The sequence below is a fragment of the Tetrao urogallus genome (assembly GCF_951394365.1).
Source record: "Tetrao urogallus genome assembly, chromosome: 15".
NCBI lineage: Eukaryota > Metazoa > Chordata > Aves > Galliformes > Phasianidae > Tetrao > Tetrao urogallus.
Window position 1 is genome coordinate 6,255,205 of NC_136828.1, and position 14,700 is coordinate 6,269,904.

General features: G+C 44.5%; 1 protein-coding gene across 1 annotated transcript; it reads right to left on the bottom strand.

Moving 5' to 3' along the window:
* Positions 1-2,931: 2,931 nt before the first annotated feature.
* Positions 2,932-13,875, bottom strand: DAGLB (diacylglycerol lipase beta; the record flags this gene model as incomplete). Its single annotated transcript, XM_079542694.1, has 15 exons — positions 2,932-3,103; positions 4,374-4,627; positions 5,196-5,268; positions 5,363-5,431; positions 6,356-6,483; positions 6,566-6,646; positions 7,022-7,099; positions 7,728-7,811; positions 8,504-8,630; positions 9,580-9,707; positions 10,690-10,815; positions 11,161-11,422; positions 11,749-11,923; positions 13,395-13,546; positions 13,781-13,875. The coding sequence occupies 15 exons, from the start codon at positions 13,873-13,875 to the stop codon at positions 2,932-2,934; spliced, it is 2,004 nt and encodes a 667-aa protein (XP_079398820.1).
* Positions 13,876-14,700: the final 825 nt, after the last annotated feature.

Consider the following 14,700-nt stretch of genomic DNA (forward strand, 5'->3'; position numbering starts at 1 on the left):
CTAAAAGCAAAATCCTAAAAGACAAACCTATATAAAGCCTTATTTTTAAAATCTTATTCTTGCTCAATTACTTAAGCGTTGCCAAACTATCTGCTGAACTAAGTTGTATTGTGCTAGGAACGAACACTAAGCACTAAACTGTTTTTTAAAGATTCTTCTTGAAGATGACTCTAATTTCTGTTAGGAAATGCAAAAACACTTTCTAGTTTTTCACAGTGACAGTACCGTATAATTAGCAAAACACTGCAGTCCAGCATTTTATTATTAAATGTTTTCTCAACCCAGGGTCATTGCATAGCATTGTATAGTGAACCCAAGTCACTGACAGTGACTGACAAGTCACAGTGTAAAATGCTTTATCGTTGGTAAGGGCTTGGTTGCAATCTAGTTCTTGCTGCTGTGATTTCAAAAACAAAAACTGTTCTTACTGAAGTATATTTAGTCCTTTTGACAGCATTGTGTCGTGATGAAACAGTGGCTTGGATCAACTGATAGTGCCAGACAGTATTTTGACACTGTACAGATCAATTTACACTACACTGCCAGAGTAGTTGAAATTGAGTCAACTCTACTTAAGGTTAAAATTGGTGACTGCTTCCCCAGGTGTGCAGTAGTGGAAGAGAGGTTGGTGTTCATAGGTAAATTCCTTTGACGTTCACATAGGGCATTCATTTAGCTAGTTTTGAACAGTCATTCCCACACCTTGTGTAGTAAATGCTTTTCTTGTAGAATCTCTTCTTACCAAGCAATAGAGCTTGTATTTTAAAACCTTTCTGATGATAGATTTTTTTTTTTAGTTAAGTAGAATGATCAAGCATAGCCTTCTTCTGTTTCTGTTATTTCCAACCCAGTAAGTTAAGCTTTCTGAGGAGCTTTTAGTCTATTAACTAGGTGTACAAATCATGTGAAGCAGCTTTACACATCCTAGCAATTCTTATATTTTAGACCTCTATAATCTATGAACCTTCTCAGATGTCACTATTTGCCAGATGTCCCCAACACTGTAACATTACTAATGCAGACAAGTGTTGTCACCTCCATGTCCATGTGCAGCATAGATTGAGTAATGGTAACTTGGGTCTGTGAGGTTCTGTAAACTAGTGCTAATGTTCTGTACATCCTCAGCTGGCAGGAATACAGTGTTGAACTACACCCTTTCGACCACGAAAGCAAAACGTAAAAGTTGCAAAATTGTGAAGTTTTTACATTGATCTTTTGCTAATGCAATTAGCAGTATGTTTTGCATGTATGACTTAATAAATCCTTGAATCACATGTGGTAGTGTTGAGTTTTTGGGCAAGCTTTCTCACGCTTGTAGCACTGTGCACAAGCAGCAACATGGGCTGTGTGTGTCCTCAGTCTATTTGTGCTGAATAGCCACAGGCACTTTCAGTGATGCTCTGATGTTACAAACCAGAATTAAATGCAGTACTTACCCCTGCTTCTTCAGCCCTGCACCATCATTTGAGTTGCTATTTGTCCCACAGCGTTTTAAAGATTGTGAGAACCAGGGGAAAAATGCACACAACAGAAGTTATTCAGCTTACTATATGCAAACAAAAGTTGATTTGTTTTTGTCCTCTTGGTACTTGGGGTGTTCCTGAAAGCTTGTAAAAGGGCGGCCCCACCCCAGTGAGCAGTTAACGCTCTTGGAGTTCAGCCATTTGCGTTTACCTGTAGTCACACGCCTGCCTTCGTGCCTGTGGGTGCTCCAGCTCAGCCAGGAAGGAAGCAGCAGCCCTGCCCCAGCAGGGGGAACTCAGCTCACTGCACAACCAGTTATCAACCATTACTTTCTGTCTCACGCCCAGAAGACGCGAAGATAAGGAAACAAGTTCTTTACAGCGTGTTTTATTTTTTCTTCCTCATTAAGTATCACAGCAAGAACACCACAGGGCTGTTCTTAACCATGTCATATGGTTACTTATTTCTTGCAATTTCTTTTGATAAGAAAGAAATGTTCTTGACTTAAACAAAAAGTTGTTCAAGTACTTACACACTAGAAACAAGCCACACTCTTAAAACCAGTTTCACTGTACAAATATATATTTTTTGCAGAATTACAAATTGCTGTTTTCATTAGAGCCAGTGACTACCAGGATGAAGGTGAAGCATGAACAATTGTTTTTCCTCATTAAATAGTTGAAGTATTGGTTCAGTTTAAAATTAATTAAAAGTAGTCCTGTTGGTCAACAAATACAAAAGCCAGGTAGATTAAGAATATTGCACATGTAAACCCAAGCAGCACTTACACATGACTCCCACCACCTCCAACAGGGATGCTACACACCCTTAAAGATAAAACAGTGCAACCAGAACTGCCCGATTAAAAACAAAACAAAAATGACACAATGGTAGGGCCTGCCTTCACACACACACGTGCCAGGCTGCCCTGACCACAAGCAGTCCCTCACTCACCTCCTGCTGCTCAGCTGCAGCCAACTTGTGCACTGCAGCACTGCTTTCTTCACAGCACCGTTAGCAGGCAGCCTGTGCTCCGCAGCAGCAGGGTGCAGGACACCCGTGAGCAGTGGAACGAAGTGACTTGGAGGCAGAACTGGATTCTTTTTTTACCTGCCTCACAGGGCTCTGTGCTGACAAGCTGGCCTCACCTCAGTCAAGCGTTCAGTTGAAGGCTCAGCTCTCTGGTGACAGCTTGTAGCAGCTTGGATGGCACTTGTATACTGTTCCACTTTTGGAAAAGCTCAAGCTTCAGCATCAGTGCAGAATATGCGCTTCACCCATCATAATGTTGCTTGAGATCACTGCAGAGACAAGGGCACCAAAACCTCTTGTTTGTTACGCACAAGATGAGAAAAGTACTGGAATCCACTCTATGAAAGTAGAATGTATCCTGAATACCTCAAAGCTGCATTTTTCATTTTTGTTTAAAGCAATTCTCTCTTCTGAGCTACGTACCACACTATTCCATTATTTTGTTTGACAAGACATACAAGATCTATGTTCTTGAGACAAACTGTTGAGAGCGTTGAGCACAACATCAGGCATGTGGTCTGTTATCATCTTGGGACTAATTAAAATGCTGCTGAAGACTGTTTCATTTGACCAGTTTGCAGAGTATTTAATGTCTGAAGAGCACAACCTAAAAAACACAAACACAAAGACTCCATACAACATGGAGCAGCCACAGTCGAGGAAGTGGGGAGGGCTGCTTCCAAGGAGCTCTCATGCAGCCCTCAGCTGGCAGACGGAAATGCTGCCACTGAAAGACCCCCAGGGCAGAGCTACCCCAAACTATATGGTTTCCATAACCCTGCTCACAAAGCAGAGGATGTTGTCCGAGCAAAGGGGGAGGACAAACAATGCAATTCATGTGAGTACATCACAGTGCTTGCAGGAGGAGGCTGGGCGCTGGTTATAATGCTGCATGTACCACGTGTAGGATTTTTGTTTTATAGAACAGTACATGATGGAATAGAGGGTTTTCTACGGTAGTCTAATTAAGGAAAACAAATATTAACTGCTGTGCTTTGGAGTAAATGGAGAAAAGTGAACTCACTAAAGTACAGTAGAATAACAGCCATCAAGAAAACCTTCAGGGTCTCAAGTGCTAAAGTGTCTAATTTCTAAAACCATTATTCAAATCTTTAAATGCTATAGACAATGTCAAGCTTAAATAAAATACTTACTGATCTACTGAATGGGAGGGAAAAAAATAAGAATTCTCTCTCTCTTTCCATCTTTCTTTTACTATCTGTTATAAATCAGAGATCTTTTTTCCAGTCTGTAGATGATCTTGTGCTTTACAGATGCTCTTATTTCTATTTGTGAATGAAACAAGGGATGGCACAACGTATTCGTCTACCCTGAAGGGTATTACAGCCTTGTATGAAAAACAAACAAAAACCACCGAAACCCCCACAAAACAAAACACCAACACAACACCCTTCTCCTCAAGGCAACCAGACTCCATGCCCCTCCAGCACTTCAAGCTTGTAGCAAGCAAGGGGCAGGAATCTAGAGGCTGACCAAATGGTGCAAATGGACCTCCCCTGCTGGGCAGGTACTACAGGCAGCACCTACACGGCCCTGCTGTCAGCTTCACCACTACCAGAATGTGAGATGGCAGCATCAGCAGTGCTGTCTGTGCACGAGCTGCATCACGCCAGAGCTAAACCTAGCATCTTCACACCAGCATGGGCACACACAGACAAACAGAGAGCTGCAGAAAGGGAAGTGCAGAAGAAGGAAAGAAAAAAAAACAAACGCACCACAAAAACTGGACATTTTGTAGTAATCAGTGCATTGGAGATGGAGATGAGAAGCAGAACTAGAAACATACTCTGAAAGCGAGAAGCAGCTTGAAATAGACTTTAGGAAGACAGGACAGTTGTATTTGTGATTCTACTTACCTCCTAGAGCTGGATTCTTCTACAATATGGATAATCTTCCCAGGAAGGTACAGACAAGGGTACTGCGGCGGAGAATTTAAGTGCGATTCTCCACCGAGGGCACTGTATGAAGGTGAGCGATGCACCATTAAGCTTTCCTCGGCTAGAAGGGGCTGCGTCAGGGCATCGTCGTTCCTCCCATCCAGCTCAGTTGGGAAGTTATCTGGATCTCCTCCAAATACTTCGTACCAACAGCCACGCAACAAAATCTGGTACTGAATGCAGAAAGAAAAACAGCTGAACTGAAGCACAGCATCTTTTCAAGTGACTGATCCTGGTTGCGTGCTTTGCACACGCTTCACCTGAAACTACAGATGAGAGATTAAAAATGCCTGATGCACACACTTGTCAAAAGTTTCCTTTGATAATACCTGCTTATTGAATTTTCCCAACGGCAGCACATTATTTCACCAACACTGAACCCAATCCAATAGGAACGCTATGGAAAACATTAATATTTTATCCAGGTGAATTGTTCTGTGGATTATATTGCATATTTAACTTCGTTGCACCTACAGCTTATAACTGCTGCCATCTAGGATGTCATCCACACTCTCTGCATGACTCTTATTCCAGGGACTGCAATGAAATCCTGTGAGCACTACAGATTTAACTGCAGGTAGTAAGAGGTGGCTGCTTACAATCTTTAAAACCACCAAAAATCCATGCAACTCCCATCATTAAAAGCAAAAAAACCATACTCCCTATGTCAGTGCATTAAAGCCAGGGCTTAACTCAGCAAACAATTCCACTGACTTCTAACCACAAACTGCATTTAGTTACCTTGGGTCTGTTGCAGTTTGCCACAATTCTCACTATTCTTCTCTTTAAGTCCTCCATGTTGGGCATGCTTAACCTGTTCAAACACATACAGAATCAGAAGAGCCTCCTATTTTATGAAATCTGACTTATAAATTAAAAAAAAAAAATTAAAAGCATTTCCATCTCACCTTGCAACAAGGTCCTTTCCAAGAATGACCGAAACAATGAAGCGTTTAGAGTACTCTGCAAGCGCTTTGCTTAAAGAAAAGACAAGCTTTAGATACACAATTCAATTTTACTGTGATCATTACCATTCAGTAATAATACAGGTATGTAGCAGGAACAACTGCAGCTCTTGCAGTCAGTTCTGCAGCAGGACTCCAGGGGACAGAGCCATGCTGCTTCTCACTGTGTGCAGCTGTTTCTCTGGCTGAGGCAGCCTGGTCAGGGGAGCCATTTAGTTCTGAAGCATTTACACATTCCCTAAGGAACCCAACCGTAACTCCAGGTGGAGCGAATCCAGTTCTAGTGGAGAATGCATAAACAAACTTAATACAGCCAAGCAAAATTATTTAGCATACATAGGATGCTCCAAAACTAACACCTCCTGTTTATTTCCACGGAACCTACGAAAGACACAGGGCACATAACACTATTGGAGAGAGCAAACTTGCAGCTACCAAATACTACTATTCAACCACTATCAGCTGTGCATTTTTACCAATGACAAACAACAGCCTGCATATTGTGCTCCTAAAAATCCACACCAGTGGAGGAGACCCACTGTCACCACTGCTGAAATGCACCACCAGCACCTCACTGCGCTGCATCCACCGCTTGGTCTCCACAAACATTCAGCAAGCGTTGCTGAATATCCATGGGTGCCACTTTTTCAACATGGAGGAATTCAATTCCACCCCTTTGCTTCATCCACCCTTCCATGTCAGATGCCGTTGTGTCAGAGTGCCCCTCTGCTGCTGCCCATCACACAGCAACACCATGTAAAGGGATGTTGGTGGGAAGGTTCAACCTCTGCTGCCATCCCACCAACAGCCGCCTCTGACACTGTGGGCCAACATAATAAAATCCGAGGCATTACTTTCAGAGCAGCCATCATATTTGTCAGCTGTCATCAAGTGTTTTACACTTAGCGAATCAAGAAACAGAAGTCTCATACTCACCTTAGAAGTCCTCCTGGAGGAGAAAAGGCGTAACATTTTAATGTTGGGAAGGAGTTCCTGAGCATGATCGCCAATACAGAAGCTGTTCCACCACCCAAACTGTGACCAACTATCACAAGCTTGTATTCCTACAGACAGAAAGACAAGACTGAAACACAGAAAAAGATGCACAACTTCTCTGACAAACCAAATCGCTGGAAGGCGACTTACTGGAGCAATTGTGAAAGCCTGGTTTAAAATTCCATCATTAATTAGCTTTTGATAGATGTAATTTGCAGCCTGAGTTATTCCCTGCAAGACAACAGTTTAAGTTAGAAGACAAAGGTATTATGTAATCTGAAGAGAGGCAGATGCGTAATTAAAATCAACACCAACACAGAACAACTCTTCTTGAAAACCAGTACCCTCTTTTAGCATGCTCCTGACAGAGCATTCCATAACCAAGTGGTCTCATACAAAATGCTTAGAAAGCTTTCCCACTATTTAGTAAGGACATGAAGTCAGACAACAGGTGCACAAACTGCCAGGATGTATGTGATGCAACAATCAAGCCACTGAGACCATTTGTGCAATCTGTGTCATAAGAATAATCATCCAGTTTAAAGGATCCCAAGAATTAAGTTAGTTTTTTACTGCATGAGATGAACAGCCACAGCCTGCACGCACCTTATGCACAAAGCCATTCTCCAGAACATCTTCCAGGGTCAGGTCTTCACAGTCTGCTGACAGATCAGTGAGAATGTCCTGCAAACAAGAGCTTTAATCAGACCTCTGCAAGGTTTCATGGCTCATATTCTACTACTTATCAGATACTGGATATTAGGAAGAATTCTTCTCAGACATGGGCACAGGCTGCCCAAGGAAGTGGACTCAGACCCTGAAGGCGTTTAAGAAAAGGGTGGATGTGGTGCGTAGGGACGTGGCTTAGTGGGCAATATTGGTGTAGGTGGACAGTTGGACAAAATGATCTTAGAGGTCTTTTCCAACCTTATTTATTCTACAATTCACATTCTCACAGGGACAATCACCAAGTCTGTAAGCAGCTAAATACAGCCGACCACAAAACACCACCCAAACAAACACATACAACAATCAGAGTTATGATTTCAGCAACTAATTCCAAGCTGCAAACACATTACAAGTACACAAGTCACGGTACCAAAGAATTACCACCATCTTCCCCCCCACACTCTGTTCCAGAAGCAAAGGGAATAATGCCCATCCAAGGACAGGAGGGCTTATAGCTTATGACCCTGGAGGGACTAGTACCCTCAAGTTGTTCTTAAATGCACCTGTGTAACACCTTTTCCTCTAGATACCATGAGTTCACCCATATCTATAAAGCCAATTGCACACATTAGAAAGACAATACCTCAAAAGACAACGTTCCTCTCACTGCAACCACAATAGCTTCTTTTTTGTGATCCAAAGCAACAAAAAATGGAATCTCGTAGATCTGCAGAGGAAAAAATATATTCAGTAAAGACATCAGCTTCTCAGAAAGCTAAGCATTTGTTTTCACCTTCTGAAAGCCCTCCTACTGAATTTCTTGTACTGTGAACAGAAGCTGAACTATTAAGTTATTATAAGCGCCCTCATAGCAATGCTGAGATTTATGTCAATGGCTGTGTGGTTGTTCTGTAAGAATGAAAAAAAAATCAGAACTGAAAAACATGTTTCAGGGCCTGTTTTCACTTGCCTTTGTATTTTCCATTTTATGAATGCTGAAGGCAATCTAGAAACTTCACCTTCTTTCACTGACTCAATCACAGTTCTGCTCACAAAGCAGCAAAACTGCTTCTGGCATGTTCTTGGCAACACCAGGTGAAGTATGTGCAGGTAGGCCGATAGCCATATACAAGAACTGAACTCACCCAGCTGGTGAAGGGGATCTCTGGCTCCACAGCACTCACTCCCAGGAAGCAGCCTAAGGCCGAGATGCCCTCCCCTCAGTGCCCAGCCCTCATCAAGCCTGGAGGGGCTCCACCCCTTCTGGTCACCTGAGGAGCACAGGTGCAAGCAATTCCCTGTGCTCCCTGGGCAGCCACAGCCTTTCCCCAGGGGCTCAATCACAGTTGAAGCTGTGACCTAACAGCTCCCCTATCATCAGTATGGCTTTCTTGCTCAATGCCTGTTTAGACTGCTTACCTTGTTGTGAAAACTGATATGAATGAAGTCTCTGTACTGCAGTCCTGTTATTCTTAGGATGGATCCAAAGTGAAAGTTGCGACGATCACTTCCAGTTATATCAGAATCTTCTGGTCTACTTCTGCAACTAAGAAACACAGAAGAGAAAAGCTTTCATGTTTAAATTTTTCAAGTTTCCTTTCGGGAATCAAACTCAATTACATCTGCACAACGATTTCTGCCAGGAATCAAAAGCTCCTCTAATCTTCCCCACCTTCTCCCCCCAGCACTACTATTAGTATGAATGAAATGCTATCCCTGCCTGAGCAGCACTTCCACTCACAGGACCAGGAGCACCACTGCTACAGGACTATCACCACTGCTCACAAGCCAGTAAGAAAAGAATTAAAACTGAACTCCAATGACAAAAAATAGAAACAAGCAAAAAGTACATTTAAAACAAAATTCTCTACAGCAGACTTATCTGATGTCTTATGCGTTGCATTGCGTGATTTCCAAGTCATTTATATGTCAGAAGGTTAAATGATTTTATGTTAATTATTAAGAAAATTGTAGTTAGAGCCGCAAATCTCCGAGGTCACTCAGATACACAGTAATGGCACACAGCAGGATGCACACGTCAGCACTGACTGTGACAGACTTAGAGGGCAAACAGAATGAAATGGATGCTGGAGTTGCAGGTTACTTTTTCTAATTCCTCTTCAGAGCTCCAAAACAGCTGACACACTCACTTGCACATGTATCTGCCCAAATGGGAGCTCCATAAAGCCTCGTTTTAAAACATTACTTAATTCCAATTCTTTGATTTAACTCCAATCACCACCAATTCCTTTGTCATTTTGCTAACTGAGTTTTATCTCAATCACAAACCACTCTTAAGAAACAAATGCTGACCTGTTTCTGAGTGTGAAGACATGCTGCCATTTTGCCTCCACTTAATTTAGGGAAGCTTATCTACACCCATGAGTAATATAATTTAATGTCACAAAACGAGTGCTATTGAAGACAGTTCATTTCTGCAAACAAGAGTGAATTAAGAAGAAGCTGTGTTTTTTTAAGCTCTTGATTCAACCTACCAGTCACCATTGAGCTTACAGAGCGCAGTGAATGGGTTGGTGTATATGTAGTAGGGCCAGCCATAGGCAGCTGCAGCAAACAGCATGTAGTGAGCAGCGTGCTCCAGTTCAACATCCAAGTCATCAGCCTGCAAGGACACGGGGAAAGAAGAGGAAGGAGGGAGAGAAAGAAAGGTGTGTTAAGCAACCCCAGAATAAAGCCCAAACACAAACTACTGAAAATTAAGGCACTATCTAAACAGAAAACCTCAGGATCTAAAAGAAAATAAAGGCAGCCACTCCTATTCCAGGAAAACAGCATTTCTGTAGCTACAGAATAATCTTGAAAATCTCTCATTAAATTATATTCTTCCAATACATACTGATCAGCTCAAAGTAATGGCTAAAGAGTCTGTAGCAGATATCCCCAACAGGGGTATTTTAAGAATGACTCCACACTGCCCAGGTTCAAAAGGAATTTGATAGAATGATTTGAAATGGAATTACACTTGTGTGTAACATAGGCCCAAATTAGACAGAACAGTTTCTAAAGGTGTTCTAGCAGGGAAAAATCAATTAACAAACTGCAACCCATCACCTGTAAGTATGTAAAAAATGACTGTTTTCATCTTGTTTTGTCTGGGTATACGTACAAAACATAGATTACACACACAGTGCTAGAAGACCAGCTTTTCAGTTCTTCACAAACAGTACTAAATATATTCTTCTATTCATTTTCTCTCACATCTCTTCAAAAATGAACAACTGTCTGAAATTATTCCTTTTTGTGCTTAATTCCCCTTATTGATAAATTTAATGGAACAGAAGCACTGCTGGTATCAGTGAATACACGCTGAGAACTGGTACGTGCAAAGAGCAGAGATGGCCAGCACCTCCTGGTGCTGTCCCAGACATAAATTAGGTACCCTTGAAAAATGACTTGCAGACACATCGCAGTATTTTCACCTTCACTGTGCTCATTAACAATTCAAACAGAAAATTTTTACTGTGGTGTTTAATTTTGTAAAAGCAAACAAAATCCAAATATCCGCACAAAGAACTTCATTTCAATTTGCTCTGCCACCACCTCCTGTAGTAGCTGCACCGGACGTTAACACAGCCCTGTCTTACCGCAAGAGACGACGGGGAGTGACAGAGGACTTCTTCTGGCTCTTTTGGGCAGCTTTCCATTTTATCTTGCTCTTGATGGAGCAGAATCAAACCAGCTGCTATGTCACTCGGGACCAGATCTGTGTCCTGTTACAAAGAGATGAAAGAGCTCCTAAAGCTATCCCACAACTCACCACATCAGAGCTATCTCATAAGAATACACACATGGCAATATATTTTTTTCAGTGTATCTAATTGCATTTACCTCGGAGACAGTGGGATCAGAGAAGATGGCTGCACCAGCACCTAACCACCTTCTTCTCCCCACTGTTTGTACACTTTTGTTACAAGACTCATCCTTTAGTTTCAAGTCAGCATATTCAGAACCTGATATCAAGCAGGGACCTCTGGCTGAACACAGTTATGCATTCTGCAACATCTGGAAACTCAGAGTTAGTCAAGAACAAAACCAAAAGAAGCTTTTCATCTTACTGAGAAGTAGGCGCGGAAGAGCTCTGCAATGCTTGTGAAAGCCACTCGATGGTCATCGTCCTGCACAATACAGCAGCACATCAACCGGATTCTTTTCTCCCAGACTCTGGTAGCAGTGTTCTTCACATTGTACAGCAGCTGCCCCGACTGGCTGCTTTCCAAGTTCCGATCTAAACCATCAGTGAGGTAAAATGTCTTTTTCCCCCCGAGTGGATCAAAGACAATTAGCACTCCGATGATGGTAAAGACAATGATAACCCAGCTGCAAAACAGGAGGGAGCAGGCTGAAACCAGGCATTTCTGACACACGTGTGAGAGAAGACAACTGCAGGTCTTGAGAGACAGAAAGCAAAGTAAGACATGAAACGTCATAAAACAGTATCTGTTACTGACATAATGGTCCACGTTCTGTTATCAAGCCTACACAAAGAAAACCCTTCTAAAAGAAACCAAAATAATTTATTAGCAATAGCAAAGCTGGAAATGTCTTTGCTGGACATGTGCAGAGCAAATGTGAGCGTTATGTTCTCTCATGTGCACTACCAAGCTCAGATTTGTGTGCGTGTGGCAGAGGGTGGAGCACTTTACCTTGCAACGACTGTGCCAAGGATGACGTTTATCACAGTGCTGTCGCAGCGCACGCTGCTGTCCGACACCCACACAGCTCCTACAACGGCCCAGATAAACTCAGGCAAGTAGAGAAGTAGGCGAGTATAAAGTAGCTTGGGAAGTGACTTTCTTGGGCCCGGGTTAGAAATTGTTCCTGAAATAATGAGAATTTAAAACAAGAATGGTTTATGAACATATCTCAGGTACACAAAATCCTACACAAATAAATACACGAACTTTCTGAGCTATGGAAAATAAGAAGCTTAACTGAAAATATAAATGATTCCAAAGTAACGGAAAGCTATCACTGAAGCTGAGAAAATAAAAAGAGGATTCTTACCACCTACTTCTCTAACACTTAAAAATCACCCTCTGGTCAGAGACAGTTCTGCAGCGAATGCGAGGCAGCAGTGCTGGACCCACCAGAGCCAAAGATGCATTACCACATAACTGCCAGTGCCAGCTTCTATTATGACTCTGCACAGCTTTTATTTGGCTGAATATTGAAATCTGAGACACTCCTTTGGTGAGCCACATGCAATGAGGCTCTGCTCCCTCATTTCAGGCACTAAAAAATAAACAAATTCACATAACCAGAATGTGAATATACGACCAGTTGTAGACCAAATATTTCTTAGACTATTTTCTGTATTGTTAGCTAATAATAACCTTTTCCTTGTAGCACCCTTAGGCAATAAAAAAACAATTTTTGGCTGGCTCAGCTCCTTAAACCAGTTTGCTGATGACAAGATAACTCAGGCAGTGTGTGCGTACTCATGTGTAGGCAGCAGAATTTGTAAACATTTAAAACACTGCAGAATGAAAATGACTTTTGAAACTATTCTCCAGCTGCAAAGCTGCACTTCACCTCCAGTAACAAAGCTGTCAGAAGAGTCCCAGACCCAACAGCTGTTATTCCTGCTCCCATTTTGTACACTGCCCTGCAGCAGCACAGCTGATTGCATGCGCACGATCAGATAAAAACTGTGGTGTCTGGAAACGATGACTTCCAAGTGCTGGTGCAAGAACCACTGCCGCCAAATCCCACACATTATAACCACAATTCAGAACATTTCACCAGTAATTCCACTGGAGATTCAGACTCAGGATTATTCCACTTTATAATGGCCTTGTAACTTCACTTTTACACTGAATAAGGAAGGCTCTTTTCTCCGTGCTATTGACACTTATCACTCCACCACCTGAACTTTGATACCTAAAACCAGCATAACGTGGCTAATAATTCCTTCCACTGCTCTGGAAACTGTAGGAGAACCAGCAGTGAGATTCAAGTTCAATGCTATCATTCACACCTCAGCTCTGTGAGTTTCTCTTCATGCTTCTTTCTACCTAAATAATTTAAATACTGTTCTAATTACGGAGTGTTGTGAGAACCAATATACTAGAAATTGCAGCCTCCTGCGTTATTCCAGAGACCACGTGCAGATTTCAGATTGCTTTGGTAATGAGATGCTTCGCCAGGAAAAAATAGAAAGTAACGATTTCCTGGCATTTTTAAAGCGAAAACAAAGCATTTCTACACGTGGCAACTCCAGAATAACAGAACGCGCACCGATTCCAACCGCCGAGACGCGCAGAGCTCCGGGTCAGCCCGAACCTCGTACCTTGCATGCTGACGTACACGAGGGCGGACAGCGTGCAGATGATGGCGGCCAGCAGGGCCAGCAGCACCAGCAGGTAGCCGTGCAGCAGCGCTCCTCCCGGGCAGCCGAACCGCCCCTTGTGCACGGCGTACAGCGCCAGGATGCCGACCCACCTGCAGGAAGCAGACAGCGAACGTGGGCGGGAGAACGGCCCGGACCCGCGGCACCGACCTGTGCGGAAACCGAACCGCGCCGCTCCGCGATGCGAGAGAAGCGAACGGCGGCGGCCCGGCGCGCTCAGCAGGCCCGGAGCGCCGAGCTGCCGCTCACACAATCGCGGCGACGCACCGCGGCGCCGTGAAGAAAACCGCCGGGCGCGCGGAGCCGCGGGACGGCCCGGCCCTCACCACAGCAGCCTCAGGAACAGCTCGAAGGCCCCAGGGAGAACGAAGTCGTCGCTGCCGATGGCCCAGCGCCTCCCGAACGCCACCAGCCCCGGCATCCCGCGCCCCCGGGCGCCGCCGCTCCGCCGCGGGCTCCGAATCCCGGCCGGCCCGGTCCCGCCCCGCCGCCGAGGCCCCGCCCGCCCTCGCGGCGCAGAGCCGCGCACGCGCCTCGCGTGGCGCCGACCATCCCGCCGCTCCGCGCGCGGCCGGGGCCGTGCGTCCTAACCGTGCGCGTGCGCTCGCGCGACGCCGGAAGCCCGCCTCGCCCCGCCCAAGCTCAGGCGCGCGCGCAGAGCGCCTCAGGGCCGCCGGGGCCGCGAGCCGAAGGGCTGGAGCCGAAGCGGTGAGCCACGTGCCGCAGCCCGGCCGGCGCCGCCCTCTGCGCTTCTGGGAGATGCGGGAACAGAGCCGGGACGGAGCCTCTGCAGCAGCGTTCGAGGAGTCACCTCTAACGTGGCACTGCTGACGCACGTCGCTGAGTTAGGCCAGAATCGGGCTGTCCCGTCTCGTTCTGCGCACCGTCCCGGCTGCGGGCAGATCTGCACGCAGTGCTGCATCCAGCGTCCCCAGCGTTGCAGCTCCAAGTGCGAGCTGCAGAAAGAACCACCGGGGCTGGGAACGATCACCATCCCAGCTATGGGGATACCGTGGCAAACTAAGAGAAATTATTTCCTTATGATCAATTAATTTCATAAAGATTAAAAAGCTTAAAAGAAGCAAAATCCTCGTATCCAGGCCCCACGTGGCAGAATAAATTCATCTGTTTTAAACCATGCTCCCCGGGCTGCAGATGGAGCTCTTGGAAAAAGCAGAACCAACTCACCACCGTTCAATCAGTACTGACACCTCTCATATCCCTATAGCTCATGTTTCAGTAGAGC